This window comes from Toxotes jaculatrix, chromosome 10 (genome assembly GCF_017976425.1).
Source record: "Toxotes jaculatrix isolate fToxJac2 chromosome 10, fToxJac2.pri, whole genome shotgun sequence".
Taxonomy (NCBI): Eukaryota; Metazoa; Chordata; class Actinopteri; family Toxotidae; genus Toxotes; species Toxotes jaculatrix.
In genome coordinates, this window is record NC_054403.1 from 14,781,355 (window position 1) to 14,796,555 (window position 15,201).

Consider the following 15,201-nt stretch of genomic DNA (forward strand, 5'->3'; position numbering starts at 1 on the left):
AGGCAACTGATTTGGATGAAGGTGCAAATGGAGATATTGAATATTTTTTCGGTGGTCAAATTGACCGGAAATTATATGACATGTTTATCTTAGATAAAGACACTGGTGAAATTCGAGTAAAAGGCGAAATTGACTTTGAAAAGGTTGATGTTTATAAGTTAAATGTTCATGCGACTGATAAAGGACAACCTCCAATGAGTACTGACTGTGTTGTCATCATCAAAGTCCAGGACGAAAATGACAACAAACCTGAAATAGAGGTGACATCTCTGTCGAAGATGGTATCTGAGGACTCAAAACCTGGGACTGTGGTTTCTCTTATTAGTATCACAGACAAAGATGCTGGTTTAAACGGCAAAGTAATATGTCGTCTTTCAGATAATGTGCCATTCGAATTAAAACCGTCATTTCAAGAGAACATGTACTCGTTGGTTCTGAAAAATCGTTTGGATCGAGAGTCAATTTCGCATTATGACATCGAGATTACAGCTACAGACTGTGGTCAGCCTCCACTGTCTACATTCAAAACTCTGAGTGTTGATGTATCAGATGTGAATGATAACAACCCAAAATTTTTGCAAAATCCTATTGAAATCTATCTGCTTGAAAATAACGTGCCAGGTAACACAATATTTTCTGTTAGTGCTTCGGATAAAGACTTGAATGAAAACGCGGCTTTAACTTATCATATTGTTAGAGAGGAAGGGAGTCAGGTTAAAACTGCGGCTTTTCTAAATATTAATTCAGACAACGGACAAATCACCGCACTAAAAAGTTTTGACTTTGAAACATTGAAAACTTTCCAGTTCCACGTTGTTGCGTCAGATTCTGGAACTCCGTCACTGAGCAGCAACGTCACAGTCAACGTGTTCATTCTGGATCAGAACGACAACGCTCCAGTCATCCTCTATCCACTCAGCTCTAACGGTTCTGCTGAAAGTGTGGAGGAGATTCCCCGCAATGTCAACGCAGGACACTTGGTGACTAAAGTCAGAGCCTATGACGCTGATATAGGATATAACGGCTGGTTACTCTTTTCACTGCAGGAAGTTACTGACCACAGTCTCTTTGCTTTGGACCGCTACACAGGACAGATCAGAACACTTCGCTCATTCACAGAGACAGACGAAGCTGAGCACAAACTGCTCGTACTGGTCAAAGACAATGGCAACGTCTCACTCTCAGCAACAGCTACTGTCATTGTCAAAATTGTGGAGCCCAAAGAGGCTTTTGCAGCTTCTGATGTCAAAACTTCAGCAAAAGTCGACGAGGATGATAACGTGACTTTTTACCTGATGATAACTTTGGGCTCAGTGTCTGTGCTTTTTCTCATCAGTATCATTGTGCTGATTGCAATGCAGTGCTCAAAGTCCACAGACTATACTTCTAAATATCTACAAGAGACTAATTATGATGGGACACTGTGTCACAGCATCCAGTACAGATCTGGAGACAAACGCTACATGTTAGTTGGACCCAGAATGAGTATAGGATCTACTATAGTCCCGGGCAGCCACGCGAATACTTTGGTTCTACCTGACAGGAGACGTCCCTCTGAAGAGGTAAGACCATGTTCTGATGTTAACTGAAAAGATTTTTATGCTCTCACAGAGCATTAACTGCGCTATCATGGTTTATGTCCTAACGCTGTCCAACGTGCTGAAGTGTAGTTTTGGTGGAACTGATCACACTGTGGTGTTCTGCAAGTTGGGATTTGAGTTTCCGTTTGGATATGTCTATTGTAAGGAATATAACAATTCCATGACTCAGCACTGTCCACTGTGACGACGCAAAGTCGTGCTTGGTTATAATGAAGGGATTTTGAAGTTAAAATTTTAGTTTCGTTTCAAAGCTTTGTGTATCTCATGTGTAGGTTTCAAGGACCAAATTGGTGGTTTCTATTTTAGGCTGTTTACTACAAATTCCCGATTTTGTTATTTACCACAATAATGTGTTTTAGAAGTCGGGATGTCACTTGTCCACCTTTCTAAGAAACCGGTGATTCTTGTATATGTAAATCACGGAAGCCCATTAGCAGATCTTTCTATGGACTAATTTTTGCCAAAGTTTTTTTTTTTTTAAAGAAATTCCAGGCACATTTTGCTTGTACTGATTTGCACTTACGTAGTACATAGATTTTACACTTACGTAGTACATAAATTACAAGAAACAAGGTACAGAAAATAAATCACTCAGATCTAAAACCGTCTAAACTGCAGTCAAACATGGTCAGCAAAATGTAAATTATGTGTAGTTGAAGAGCTACAATTTGCAATCACAGCGGTGTCTTCTTTTATATTGTGGTTTGCTTTAAAAATAGATCATATTGTGTTATGTCCACAAGGTGTCAGTGTCATATCAGCATAAACTGTTGTGTATATACTTGGCCCTGCCCCTTTCAGAGAGGTTTTGTTCTGGTGGACAGACAGGAGACAGTATACATTTGACACAAACGAGTGTTGCCGTTGTGGAATAGCTGGACTGAAAATATGGGAAACATTTTCACAGTATATTTTGTGGCATAGGAGAATTCTTTTTGTTTAAAGACCTGTGAGGGGACATAACAGTAATAATCCAAACTGAAATGATGGGAACCGGAGGACAAAGACGAGGAATACACTGCTGGTGGGTAGCCTTCCGTTTTTGTGTGATGCTGAGCTGCGTGGAGCGGGTTTCAGCTCAGATAAAATATTCCGTTCCAGAGGAAGTAAAAGTGGGATCTGTTGTTGGAAATGTCGCAAAGGATCTAGGATTGGACATCGGCTCGTTGGAGGAAAGACTGTTTCGGATTGTTTCAGGAACTGAAGATTCTCAGTTTGAAGTCAATCAGAACAATGGCGTGTTGTATGTGCATAAAAACATCGACCGAGAGGAGCTGTGTGAAAGCGCTTCGCCCTGTTTAATAAATCTGAAAATGGTAGCTGAGAACCCCATGGAAGTACATTATGTGGGGGTAGAAATCACAGACGTAAATGATAATTCACCCAGTTTCCAGGAGGAAGAAAAAATATTAGAAATCCCTGAGTCTACTCTCCACGGCCGTCGCTTCCAGTTGCCAATTGCTCGCGATCCAGATGTTGGCATTAATACAGTACGTGTGTATAAATTAAACCACAACGAATATTTTAGCATACAAATTCGTGAGAGAGGAGAGGACAAGATACCATTCTTAGTTCTGCAAAAGTCTCTAGATCGGGAAAAACACGATGAGCACAAGCTGACTCTGACAGCAGTTGACGGAGGAAATCCACCGAGATCAGGGACTCTCAATGTCACAGTAATAGTCCTCGATTCAAATGATAATCCTCCAATATTTAGCCAAGAAGTGTATTCAGTAACAATACCTGAAAATGTGAACGCAGACTCAAGTGTAATTACAGTAGAGGCCACTGATTTGGATGACGGCGCAAATGGAGATATTGAATATTTTTTCGGTGGAGAACTTGACCCTAAAATATATGACATGTTTATCTTAGATAAAGACACTGGCGAAATTCGAGTAAAAGGCGAAATTGACTTTGAAAAGGTTGACGTTTATAAGTTGGACGTCCATGCTACTGACAAAGGACAACCTCCAATGAGTACTGATTGCAGGGTGATTATCAAAGTGATCGATGAAAATGACAACAAACCTGAAATAGAGGTGACATCTCTGTCAAAAATGGTATCTGAGGACTCAAAACCTGGGACTGTGGTTTCTCTTATTAGTATCACAGACAAAGATGCTGGTTTAAACGGCAAAGTAATATGTCGTCTTTCAGATAATGTACCATTCGAATTAAAGCCGTCATTTCAAGAGAACATGTACTCGTTGGTTCTGAAAAATCGTTTGGATCGAGAGTCAGTTTCGCATTATGACATCGAAATTACAGCTACAGACTGTGGTCAGCCTCCACTGTCTACATTCAAAACTCTGAGTATTGATGTATCAGATGTGAATGATAACAAGCCAGAATTTTTGCATAACCCCATTGAACTTTACCTGATGGAAAATAACGTGCCAGGTAACACAATATTTTCTGTTAGTGCTTCAGATAAAGACTTGAATGAAAACGCGGCTTTGACTTATCATATTGTTAGAGAGGAAGGGAGTCAGGTTAAAACTGCGGCTTTTCTAAATATTAATTCAGACAACGGACAAATCACCGCACTAAAAAGTTTTGACTTTGAAACACTGAAAACTTTCCAGTTCCACGTTGTTGCGTCAGATTCTGGAACTCCGTCACTGAGCAGCAATGTCACAGTCAACGTGTTCATTCTGGATCAGAACGACAATGCTCCAGTCATCCTCTATCCACTCAGCTCTAACGGTTCTGCTGAAGGTGTGGAGGAGATTCCCCGCAATGTCAACGCAGGACACTTGGTGACTAAAGTCAGAGCCTATGACGCTGATATAGGATATAACGGCTGGTTACTCTTTTCACTGCAGGAAGTTACTGACCACAGTCTCTTTGCTTTGGACCGCTACACAGGACAGATCAGAACACTTCGCTCATTCACAGAGACAGACGAGGCTGAGCACAAACTGCTCGTACTGGTCAAAGACAATGGCAACGTCTCACTCTCAGCAACAGCTACTGTCATTGTCAAAGTTGTGGAGCCCAAAGAGGCTTTTGCAGCTTCTGATGTTAAAAGTTCAGCAAAAGTCGACAAGGATGATAACGTGACTTTTTACCTGATGATAACTTTGGGCTCAGTGTCTGTGCTTTTTCTCATCAGTATCATTGTGCTGATTGCAATGCAGTGCTCAAAGTCCACTGACTATACTTCTAAATATCTACAAGAGACTAATTATGATGGGACACTGTGTCACAGCATCCAGTACAGATCTGGAGACAAACGCTACATGTTAGTTGGACCCAGAATGAGTATAGGATCTACTATAGTCCCAGGCAGCCACGCGAATACACTAGTGCTTCCTGACAGGAGGAGAACATCTGAAGAGGTAAGACCATGTTTACAGGATATTTTTTAAAGCTCTGGCAGAGACGTTTCTGATGGTTTCATTAAGACAATTTTATCCTGACAGATAAGATTAAGCTTTACAGACATATTGATAGTTTATGTCCTAGTGCTGTCCAAGGTGCTGAACTGTAGTTTTGGTGGTACTGGTCATTCTGTGGTGATCTTCAAGTTGGGATTTGAGTTTCAGTTCTGATGTCTTTTTTAAGCAACATTTGAGGCTACTGCAAAATCATCGAAATCACCGTGTATTTTACAATGCAGTGCTATACTTCTGAATATCTACATTTACATTGTGAAATGTGCTCACGTTGTTAAGTCCAGCTCTGCTACTAGCATGACATATTTTGTACAGGTTTCAGTGATATTGTATTCTAGTTGTGGTGATTTTGGTCACATTGTGGTGACTTGTAACTCGGGTCTTTTTATCTAGACGAGAAGAGAGAGAGTTTTGTTTCGTTTTATCCTCATCTAAAAAGCAGTTAGCCCTGTTTTGTTCCATTTGTAACACTATAGCTTTTGCACCGTTCATGGTACTGAAAGTTTGCTTCAAATACTTAAGGTGTCGTGACACTTAGTTTAGTACTTGAGAGGTTTCTGTTCAGTGGAATTGTCTTTTTTCCTCCTTTAGCATTGTAAGCACTGAATGGTCCACTGGGTGTCAGTGTTACAGTAGAGAATTGCTGAGACTTCAGGCAGTACAGACTCTGCCCCTTTCAAAGAGTGTGTTATCTTCCTTCACCTCGGCCACAAAGAATGCCGTCTGTTCGGATTTTCATCTTGTAGCCTTCCAACGCGAACGCGGGTTTCTGAAATATAATCTAAGGGCAGCTGAGGGTGTTTTAAGAGGACGATATCTGTGGATACTATTTTAAATGCTTACGCCAAACGAGACAAAGGACTAAGCGGCAGAATGATGTCTTGGTCGCGTCCTCTGCTTTTCTCTCTGCTCTTCTGCTTTGGTGAGCTGACCTTCGCTCAAATAAAATACTCCACTCCAGAGGAAGTTAAAGTGGGAGCTATTATTGGAAATGTTGCCAAAGATTTGGGCCTGGATGTCAGCACCTTGATAAACAGGCGATTTCGTATCGTGTCTGGAGCTCAGGACGCGCTATTTGAGGTAAACCCGAACAATGGGGTTTTATATGTTCACAAGAATCTCGACCGAGAGCAGCTGTGCGATGGAAATGGTGCCTGTTTACTAGATCTGAAAATCGTCGTTGAAAATCCGCTTGAGGTCCATTATGTCACAGTGGAAATAACGGATGCTAACGACCATGTACCGAGTTTTGCCGAGAAAGAAAAGGTAATTGAAATTGCGGAAACAACGTTACCAGGAGCACGATTTCAGTTACCAGGGGCACGTGATCCTGATGTTGGAATAAATTCCGTCCAGCGCTACAAACTCAGCCAAAACGATAATTTTCATCTAGAAATTCGAGATAGGGGAGAGGATAAAATCCCTTTCTTAGTGTTACAGAGACACTTGGACAGAGAACAGAAAACAAACCATAGCTTGATTTTAACCGCTATAGATGGAGGGACACCGCCAAAATCTGCAAATCTTAATCTCACCGTAAAGGTTCTCGATGTCAATGATAACAGACCTACTTTTGCGAAAGAGGTTTATTCTGTGATGTTACAAGAAAATGTTGCTTTAGACACAGTGGTAACAATAGTCCAAGCAACTGATCTAGACGAAGGAACTAATGGGGATGTGGAGTATACCTTCGGAGGTGACATTAATTCAAAGGTGTTGGAGTTATTTAGCCTAAACAGAAATACAGGCGAAATTCGAGTTAAAGGCCAAATTGACTATGAGGCAGCTGATGTTTTCAAGTTAGACGTCCAAGCCTCAGACAAAGGTCAGCCGCCGATGACAACGGACTGTAGAGTCCTAATAAAGATTCAAGATATCAATGACAATAAACCGGAGATAGAGGTGACATCAATATCCAGCATGGTCCCAGAAGATGCAAAGCAAGGGACCGTGATTTCTCTTATTAGTGTCACAGATATTGATTCTGGTCTGAATGGCAAAGTTATATGCAGTCTGACAGGGAATGTACCATTTGAATTAAAACCGTCATTTAAAGAAAATATGTATTCACTAGTGACAAAAGAAACGTTGGACAGGGAAACTGTGTTCCATTATGACATTTCAATAACAGCTACCGACTGTGGTGAGCCTCCTCTTTCCACGTTCAAAACTTTGAGCGTTCAGGTGTCAGATGTCAATGATAACGTCCCAGAGTTTTCACACAGTCCCCTGGAGTTGTATTTGATGGAGAACAATGCTCCCGGCGCATCAATATTTTCTGTGAGCGCATTCGATAAAGACTTAAATGAAAACGCTGCTGTGTCCTATCATGTAATCAGAGGAGAAGGAGGTCATAAGGAAATGGCATCTTTTCTCAATATAAATTCTGAAAACGGACACATTTCGGCGCTAAAAAGTTTTGACTTTGAAACACTGAAAACTTTCCAGTTCCACGTTGTTGCGTCAGATTCTGGAACTCCGTCACTGAGCAGCAACGTCACAGTCAACGTGTTCATTCTGGATCAGAACGACAACGCTCCAGTCATCCTCTATCCACTCAGCTCTAACGGTTCTGCTGAAGGTGTGGAGGAGATTCCCCGCAATGTCAACGCAGGACACTTGGTGACTAAAGTCAGAGCCTATGACGCTGATATAGGATATAACGGCTGGTTACTCTTTTCACTGCAGGAAGTTACTGACCACAGTCTCTTTGCTTTGGACCGCTACACAGGACAGATCAGAACACTTCGCTCATTCACAGAGACAGACGAGGCTGAGCACAAACTGCTCGTGCTGGTCAAAGACAATGGCAACGTCTCACTCTCAGCAACAGCTACTGTCATTGTCAAAATTGTGGAGCCCAAAGAGGCTTTTGCAGCTTCCGATGTTAAAACTTCAGCAAAAGTCGACGAGGATGATAACGTGACTTTTTACCTGATGATAACTTTGGGCTCAGTGTCTGTGCTTTTTCTCATCAGTATCATTGTGCTGATTGCAATGCAGTGCTCAAAGTCCACAGACTATACTTCTAAATATCTACAAGAGACAAATTATGATGGGACACTGTGTCACAGCATCCAGTACAGATCTGGAGACAAACGCTACATGTTAGTTGGACCCAGAATGAGTATAGGATCTACTATAGTCCCGGGCAGCCACGCGAATACACTAGTGCTTCCTGACAGGAGAGGAGCATCTGGAGAGGTAAGACTTTAAAAACAAAGCTCTGTACAAAATGTTAACGGGCATACCGGTTTTGCCTTTGTGATGTGCTCCAAGTTTTCTTCTAATCTTGTCACTTAAGTCTTTTACATAATGTTTTACAGTTTCGCATGTATTCTAATAGGTGTGTCTGAAGTTCCTTTATCCTCTATCGTGTCATTGACAAACTGCTTAGTTACATATTAAGACATGTAATATGGAGGATCATAGCAATATGCTGGATATGGCTAGACAGGTGAAATACATAAAAGAGAGCATCCTTTGTAAAGAGGACATAGACAGCGTCTGAGCGTGGTCGCTCTCCAAGGTGCTGAAATGAAAGATTAACTGTTTTCCAGAGAAGCAGAGTAAATACAGTCTGTATTTGGGAATGTGTGTGCAACGTTCCAGTGTGTAACCAATCACTGACTGAAAAGTCTGAAGATGTAGCAGCGTTTCTGTTGAAATGTTGGAGCAGTGTCTATGGCTTTGTTGTTTTTGAGTACTCATGATTGCTGTCCTTTGTGTTGAAAGACATGAACAGGTCAAACACAATGATAGTATTACTTTAGTGATCAATTAATCAGCCTTTTGGTAGTTGCAAGCCTTCTAGAAAAGGGTGAAAGGGTGTGTGTGAGAAAGAAGTTAGAACAATGTAAAATGGTGAAAATCTGTTGGTTTTTCAAGGGACGTTACACCACAGCTTCTGTTCTCACGAGTGTTGGAATATGTTTTTTTTTTTTTTTAATTAAAATTGTAAAAGTACTTCTCACTGCCTACCTCTGGGTGTCACTATTAAATCGGGAAACGACATACGACTTTATCCCTCCCCTCACGAACCTTTTGTTTGCTTTCTCAGTCGAGCAAAGAAAGCACTTGAATCAAGAACACCAGCCGATTAAATCACTTCGTCGTTCTGTAAGGATGCGATATTCAGCGGACTGCCATTAATAATCCTTTGTTTAAGTTACATGCTCCTGTATTTGTATGTGTTGTTTTATAACGATGGGACCGGATAGAAAAACTCGAACGAGGGACGGCTCCTGGTTTGCTTTTTATGTGGCTGTTCTGCTGCTTTTCGGGAAACAGGCCTTTGGTCAGATAAGATACTCTGTTCCAGAGGAGGTGAAAGAAGGGACTGTTGTTGGAAATGTTGCGAAGGACCTTGGGCTTGACATTACTTCTTTGATTGACCGACGGTTCCGCGTTGTGTCTGGAAGTGAAGACGCTATTTTTGAAGTAAACCAGAATAATGGGGCATTATACGTACATAATCATATCGACAGAGAGGAGCTGTGTCAAGGCAGCGGTGCCTGCCTGATGGAGCTGAAGATCCTTGTTGAAAACCCGTTGGAAATACATTATGTAGTTGTAGAAATTACTGATGTAAACGACCATTCTCCTAGTTTTCCGGAAAAGGAACAGACCTTTGAAATTGCAGAACATACGTTGCCAGGAAGGCGATTTCAGCTGCACATTGCTCGTGACCCCGACGCTGGAATTAATTCTATTCGTACATACACTTTAACGTTAAATGAACATTTTGAAGTAAATGTCCGTCAAAGTGATGCGGGTAAGATACCTTTTTTAGTTCTAAAGAAGTCGTTAGACAGAGAAAACAATAACAAACACACACTGCTGGTAACAGCAGTTGATGGAGGTAAACCTCCAAAATCAGGCACATTGAATGTTTCTATTATTGTTCTTGACAGTAATGATAATCGTCCAATATTTGCTCAAGAAAGCTACCAAACTGAAATAGAAGAAAACATTCCAGTAGGCACTTCAATATTTAAAATGAATGCGACGGATCCAGATGAAGGAACGAATGGAGAAATTGAATACAGCCTTGGTAAAACCTTAACGCGTAAAGTCTATGACATTTTTGAACTCGACAAAGTAACTGGAGAGATTAGAGTAAAAGGAGTTGTGGACTATGAAGAAAACGACGTTTATGAATTGGACGTTGAGGCATCCGATAAAGGAACACCTCCACTGACAGGTGAGTGTAGGGTCATTATAAAGATAAAAGACGTCAATGATAATCCCCCAGAAATAGAGGTGACATCACTGTCAGACACAGTGTCTGAAGACTCAAAGCCTGGTACAGTTATTTCACTTCTTAGTGTGCGGGATAAAGACTCTGGTGTTAATGGAAAAATTATTTCAAGCATAACAAATGACGTCCCTTTTGAATTGAAACCCTCCTATAAAGAGAACACATATTCAGTTGTCACTAAAGGATTTTTAGATCGAGAGGAGGTGCCGCATTATGAGATAACAGTAAAAGCCACCGATTGTGGTGAACCCCCCTTATCCTCTTTTAAAACTCTGAACATTCGCATATCAGATGTAAACGACAATAGTCCACATTTCGAACAAACCACTTTAGAGTTTTACCTGTCAGAAAATAATATTGCTGGAAAGTCGATATTCTCTGTTAGTGCAACGGACAAGGACTTGAATGACAATGCAGCTGTTTCATATCACATTGTGAGAGAAGGGAGTCAGAATGACATTTTGTCTTTCCTAAATGTCAATCCTGATAATGGACAAATATCCGCGCTAAAAAGTTTTGACTTTGAAACATTGAAAACTTTCCAGTTCCACGTTGTTGCGTCAGATTCTGGAACTCCGTCACTGAGCAGCAACGTCACAGTCAACGTGTTCATTCTGGATCAGAACGACAACGCTCCAGTCATCCTCTATCCACTCAGCTCTAACGGTTCTGCTGAAGGTGTGGAGGAGATTCCCCGCAATGTCAACGCAGGACACTTGGTGACTAAAGTCAGAGCCTATGACGCTGATATAGGATATAACGGCTGGTTACTTTTTTCACTGCAGGAAGTTACTGACCACAGTCTCTTTGCTTTGGACCGCTACACAGGACAGATCAGAACACTTCGCTCATTCACAGAGACAGACGAGGCTGAGCACAAACTGCTCGTACTGGTCAAAGACAATGGCAACGTCTCACTCTCAGCAACAGCTACTGTCATTGTCAAAGTTGTGGAGCCCAAAGAGGCTTTTTCGGCTTCTGATGTTAAAAGTTCAGCAAAAGTCGACGAGGATGATAACGTGACTTTTTACCTGATGATAACTTTGGGCTCAGTGTCTGTGCTTTTTCTCATCAGTATCATTGTGCTGATTGCAATGCAGTGCTCAAAGTCCACTGACTATACTTCTAAATATCTACAAGAGACTAATTATGATGGGACACTGTGTCACAGCATCCAGTACAGATCTGGAGACAAACGCTACATGTTAGTTGGACCCAGAATGAGTATAGGATCTACTATAGTCCCTGGCAGCCACGCGAATACACTAGTGCTTCCTGACAGGAGGAGAACATCTGAAGAGGTAAGACGTTAAGAATTTTTTTTACTTTGTATGGTTAGGCTTCATGTTTCCAAAGCGATTTGAACAGAGTACAACACCACCACCAAACTAAAATATATATAAATATATCATATTTTTTGTCTCGTGTGCTGTCCATATTGTTGCGATTGCTTTCCATGGTGCTGAAAAACATGACAATGTCTCAAATGCAACGAAATGCAAATGTTTTTTCCCAACATTTTCAATAGTTTTACTTTAAATCGATCCATAGTTTGAATCGTTTTACTTGTATTATATGTGAATAAGCCTTGATAAACGTGCAGAACATCAGTTTGGTTTTATTGTCAGATGGAACAAGATAGACATATACATGTAGTCAAGGTTACCCTCAGATGTTACCTCTGGGTGTCAGTATTACATCGGGAAACCATGGACTACTTTGTCCCTCCCTCTTCAAGGCTTTTGTTTCCTACTGAAGAGAAAAAGAAGGCATTTGAACCGAGCATACGAGCTGTTTGACGCTATCCTTTTGCCAATATGCGATTTTGAGCGAGTTGGACGTAAAGAATCGTTTGTCGCATTCACAGGCCCTTGTATGTAGACGTGTTGTTGGATAACGATGGGGACCGATAGAAAAACTCGAACGAGGAACTACTTCTGGTTTGCTTTTTATTTTGCTCTACTGCTGCTTTTCGGGAAACAGGCCTTTGCTCAGATAAGATACTCTGTTCCAGAGGAGGTGAAAGAAGGGACTGTTGTTGGAAATGTTGCGAAGGATCTTGGGCTTGATATCACCTCTTTGACTGATCGACGTTTCCGTGTTGTGTCTGGAACTAAGGACGCCTTTTTTGAGGTAAACCAGGACAACGGAGCCCTGTATGTCCATAAGAATATAGATAGAGAGGAGCTGTGTCAAGGCAGCGGTGCCTGCCTAATGGAGCTGAAAATTCTAGTTGAAAACCCGTTGGAAATGCACTATGTAGCTGTAGAAATTACCGATGTAAACGATCATGCCCCTCGTTTTCCTGAGAAAGAGCAGACGTTTGAAATAGGTGAACAAACACTGCCAGGAAGGAGATTTCAGTTACACGCTGCTCGTGATCCCGATGCTGGAATTAACTCTATTCGTACATACACTTTAACGTCAAACGATCACTTTGAAATAGACATCCGTCAAAGCGATGAGGATAAAATGCCATTTTTAGTGCTGAAGAAGTCATTAGACAGAGAACAAAGGAGCAAACACATGCTGTTTGTTACAGCAATTGATGGAGGTAAACCTCCGAGATCAGCCACACTGAATGTGTCTATTATTGTTCTTGATAGTAATGATAACCGTCCGATATTCAGTCAAGAAATTTACCAAATTGAAATACAAGAAAATATTCCAGTCGGTACGTCAGTATTTCAAATAAATGCAACTGATCCCGATGAAGGCACCAACGGTGAAATTGAATACAGTCTTGGAAAAACACTTAAGAAAAAAGTCTATGACAGTTTCGAATTGGATAAACTAACTGGAGAAATCAGAGTAAAAGGAGCAGTGGACTATGAAGAAAACGACGTTTATAAACTCGATGTTGAGGCATCCGATAAAGGAACACCTCCACTGACAGGTGAGTGTAGGGTCATTATAAAAATCAAAGACGTCAACGATAATCCACCGGAAATAGAAATAACATCACTGTCAGATACAGTGTCTGAAGACTCAAAGCCTGGTACAGTTATTTCACTCATTAGTGTAATAGATCAAGATTCCGGAGTCAATGGGAAAATTATTTCAAGCATAATCTCAGACGTACCATTTGAACTAAAACCCTCCTATAAGGAAAACATATATTCAGTTGTCACGAAAGGAGTTCTGGATCGAGAGGAGGTGTCACATTATGAAGTAAAAATAAAAGCCACAGACAGTGGTGAACCTCCACTGTCCACTTTTAAAACTCTTAACATTCAGATATCAGATGTAAACGACAATAGTCCACAATTCTCCCAAAATCCATTACAGTTTTATCTGTCAGAAAATAATATTGCTGGAAAGTCGATATTCTCTGTAAGTGCAACGGACAAGGACTTGAATGACAATGCAGCTATTTCATATCACATTGTGAGAGAAGGGAGTCAGAGTGACATTTTGTCTTTCCTAAATATCAATCCTGATAATGGACACATCACCGCGCTAAAAAGTTTTGACTTTGAAACACTGAAAACTTTCCAGTTCCACGTTGTTGCGTCAGATTCTGGAACTCCGTCACTGAGCAGCAACGTCACAGTCAACGTGTTCATTCTGGATCAGAACGACAACGCTCCAGTCATCCTCTATCCACTCAGCTCTAACGGTTCTGCTGAGGGTGTGGAGGAGATTCCCCGCAATGTCAACGCAGGACACTTGGTGACTAAAGTCAGAGCCTATGACGCTGATATAGGATATAACGGCTGGTTACTCTTTTCACTGCAGGAAGTTACTGACCACAGTCTCTTTGCTTTGGACCGCTACACAGGACAGATCAGAACACTTCGCTCATTCACAGAGACAGACGAGGCTGAGCACAAACTGCTCGTGCTGGTCAAAGACAATGGCAACGTCTCACTCTCAGCAACAGCTACTGTCATTGTCAAAGTTGTGGAGCCCAAAGAGGCTTTTGCAGCTTCTGATGTTAAAAGTTCAGCAAAAGCTGACGAGGATGATAACGTGACTTTTTACCTGATGATAACTTTGGGCTCAGTGTCTGTGCTTTTTCTCATCAGTATCATTGTGCTGATTGCAATGCAGTGCTCAAAGTCCACTGACTATACTTCTAAATATCTACAAGAGACTAATTATGATGGGACACTGTGTCACAGCATCCAGTACAGATCTGGAGACAAACGCTACATGTTAGTTGGACCCAGAATGAGTATAGGATCTACTATAGTCCCTGGCAGCCACGCGAATACACTAGTGCTTCCTGACAGGAGGAGAACATCTGAGGAGGTAAGACTGTAAGAACAGATTTTTACTCTTTATGGTTATGTTTCATGTTTCTCAAGCATTTTGCACAGAGGATAGCACCAAATCTAACTCCCATCAAACTGAAGCATAGAATATTTAAGATGTCAGCAACTGTTGGAGTGAGACATGTTATATTCTACAGGATGAACTGCAATATATGCGAATTCCTCAAGCTGGTTTGCAGACACAGACACACAGTCACATTTATATAATCACCAGGGCCTCTATGACACGAAAGATTCATTTTTGTAAAAGTAACTTGTTTTTGCTCGGTCATAGTTTTAACAAGAAATGTCTGTTAATATTTATATAAAGCATCTCTCCCTGCTATGTATATGATATGAGCTAAAATGCTCGTAGAATGGGTTATAATTTTGTTTTTTAATGAAATCGTTGCATTTCACGTTCATAGAAAGTGTGGGATCAATCCTTTTTATGCGTGATTAAAGGTTGTTGTCATGCGGGATGACCAGATGACTTTTATTTATTTATTTATTTTTGGTCAAATTATATTGTCAGTATAGGAGTTAGATATATATAGTATAGGATATACCCGTTTCGTGACAGCATCGCATGGTGGCACTAAACAACAAGAAATACGCATCACACAGTTCAGTATGCGTAGGTCTGTGACACTGTCTCTGAAGCGTTCCAGAGAGCAGTCCAT

The 15,201-nt window shown here is 41.1% G+C and overlaps 3 protein-coding genes across 3 annotated transcripts; all 3 read left to right on the forward strand.

Moving 5' to 3' along the window:
• The first annotated feature begins 5,878 nt into the window (after window positions 1-5,878).
• LOC121188251 (protocadherin alpha-8-like) lies at window positions 5,879-8,218 on the forward strand. The gene has a single exon (XM_041047899.1). The coding sequence runs from the start codon at window positions 5,879-5,881 to the stop codon at window positions 8,216-8,218; it is 2,340 nt and encodes a 779-aa protein (XP_040903833.1).
• A 990-nt stretch (window positions 8,219-9,208) lies between these two features.
• On the forward strand, window positions 9,209-11,575 carry LOC121188180 (protocadherin alpha-8-like). Its single transcript, XM_041047792.1, has one exon. It carries the CDS (start codon window positions 9,209-9,211, stop codon window positions 11,573-11,575), a length of 2,367 nt encoding a protein of 788 aa, XP_040903726.1.
• A 586-nt stretch (window positions 11,576-12,161) lies between these two features.
• On the forward strand, window positions 12,162-14,528 carry LOC121188179 (protocadherin alpha-8-like). Its single transcript, XM_041047791.1, has one exon. It carries the CDS (start codon window positions 12,162-12,164, stop codon window positions 14,526-14,528), a length of 2,367 nt encoding a protein of 788 aa, XP_040903725.1.
• Window positions 14,529-15,201: the final 673 nt, after the last annotated feature.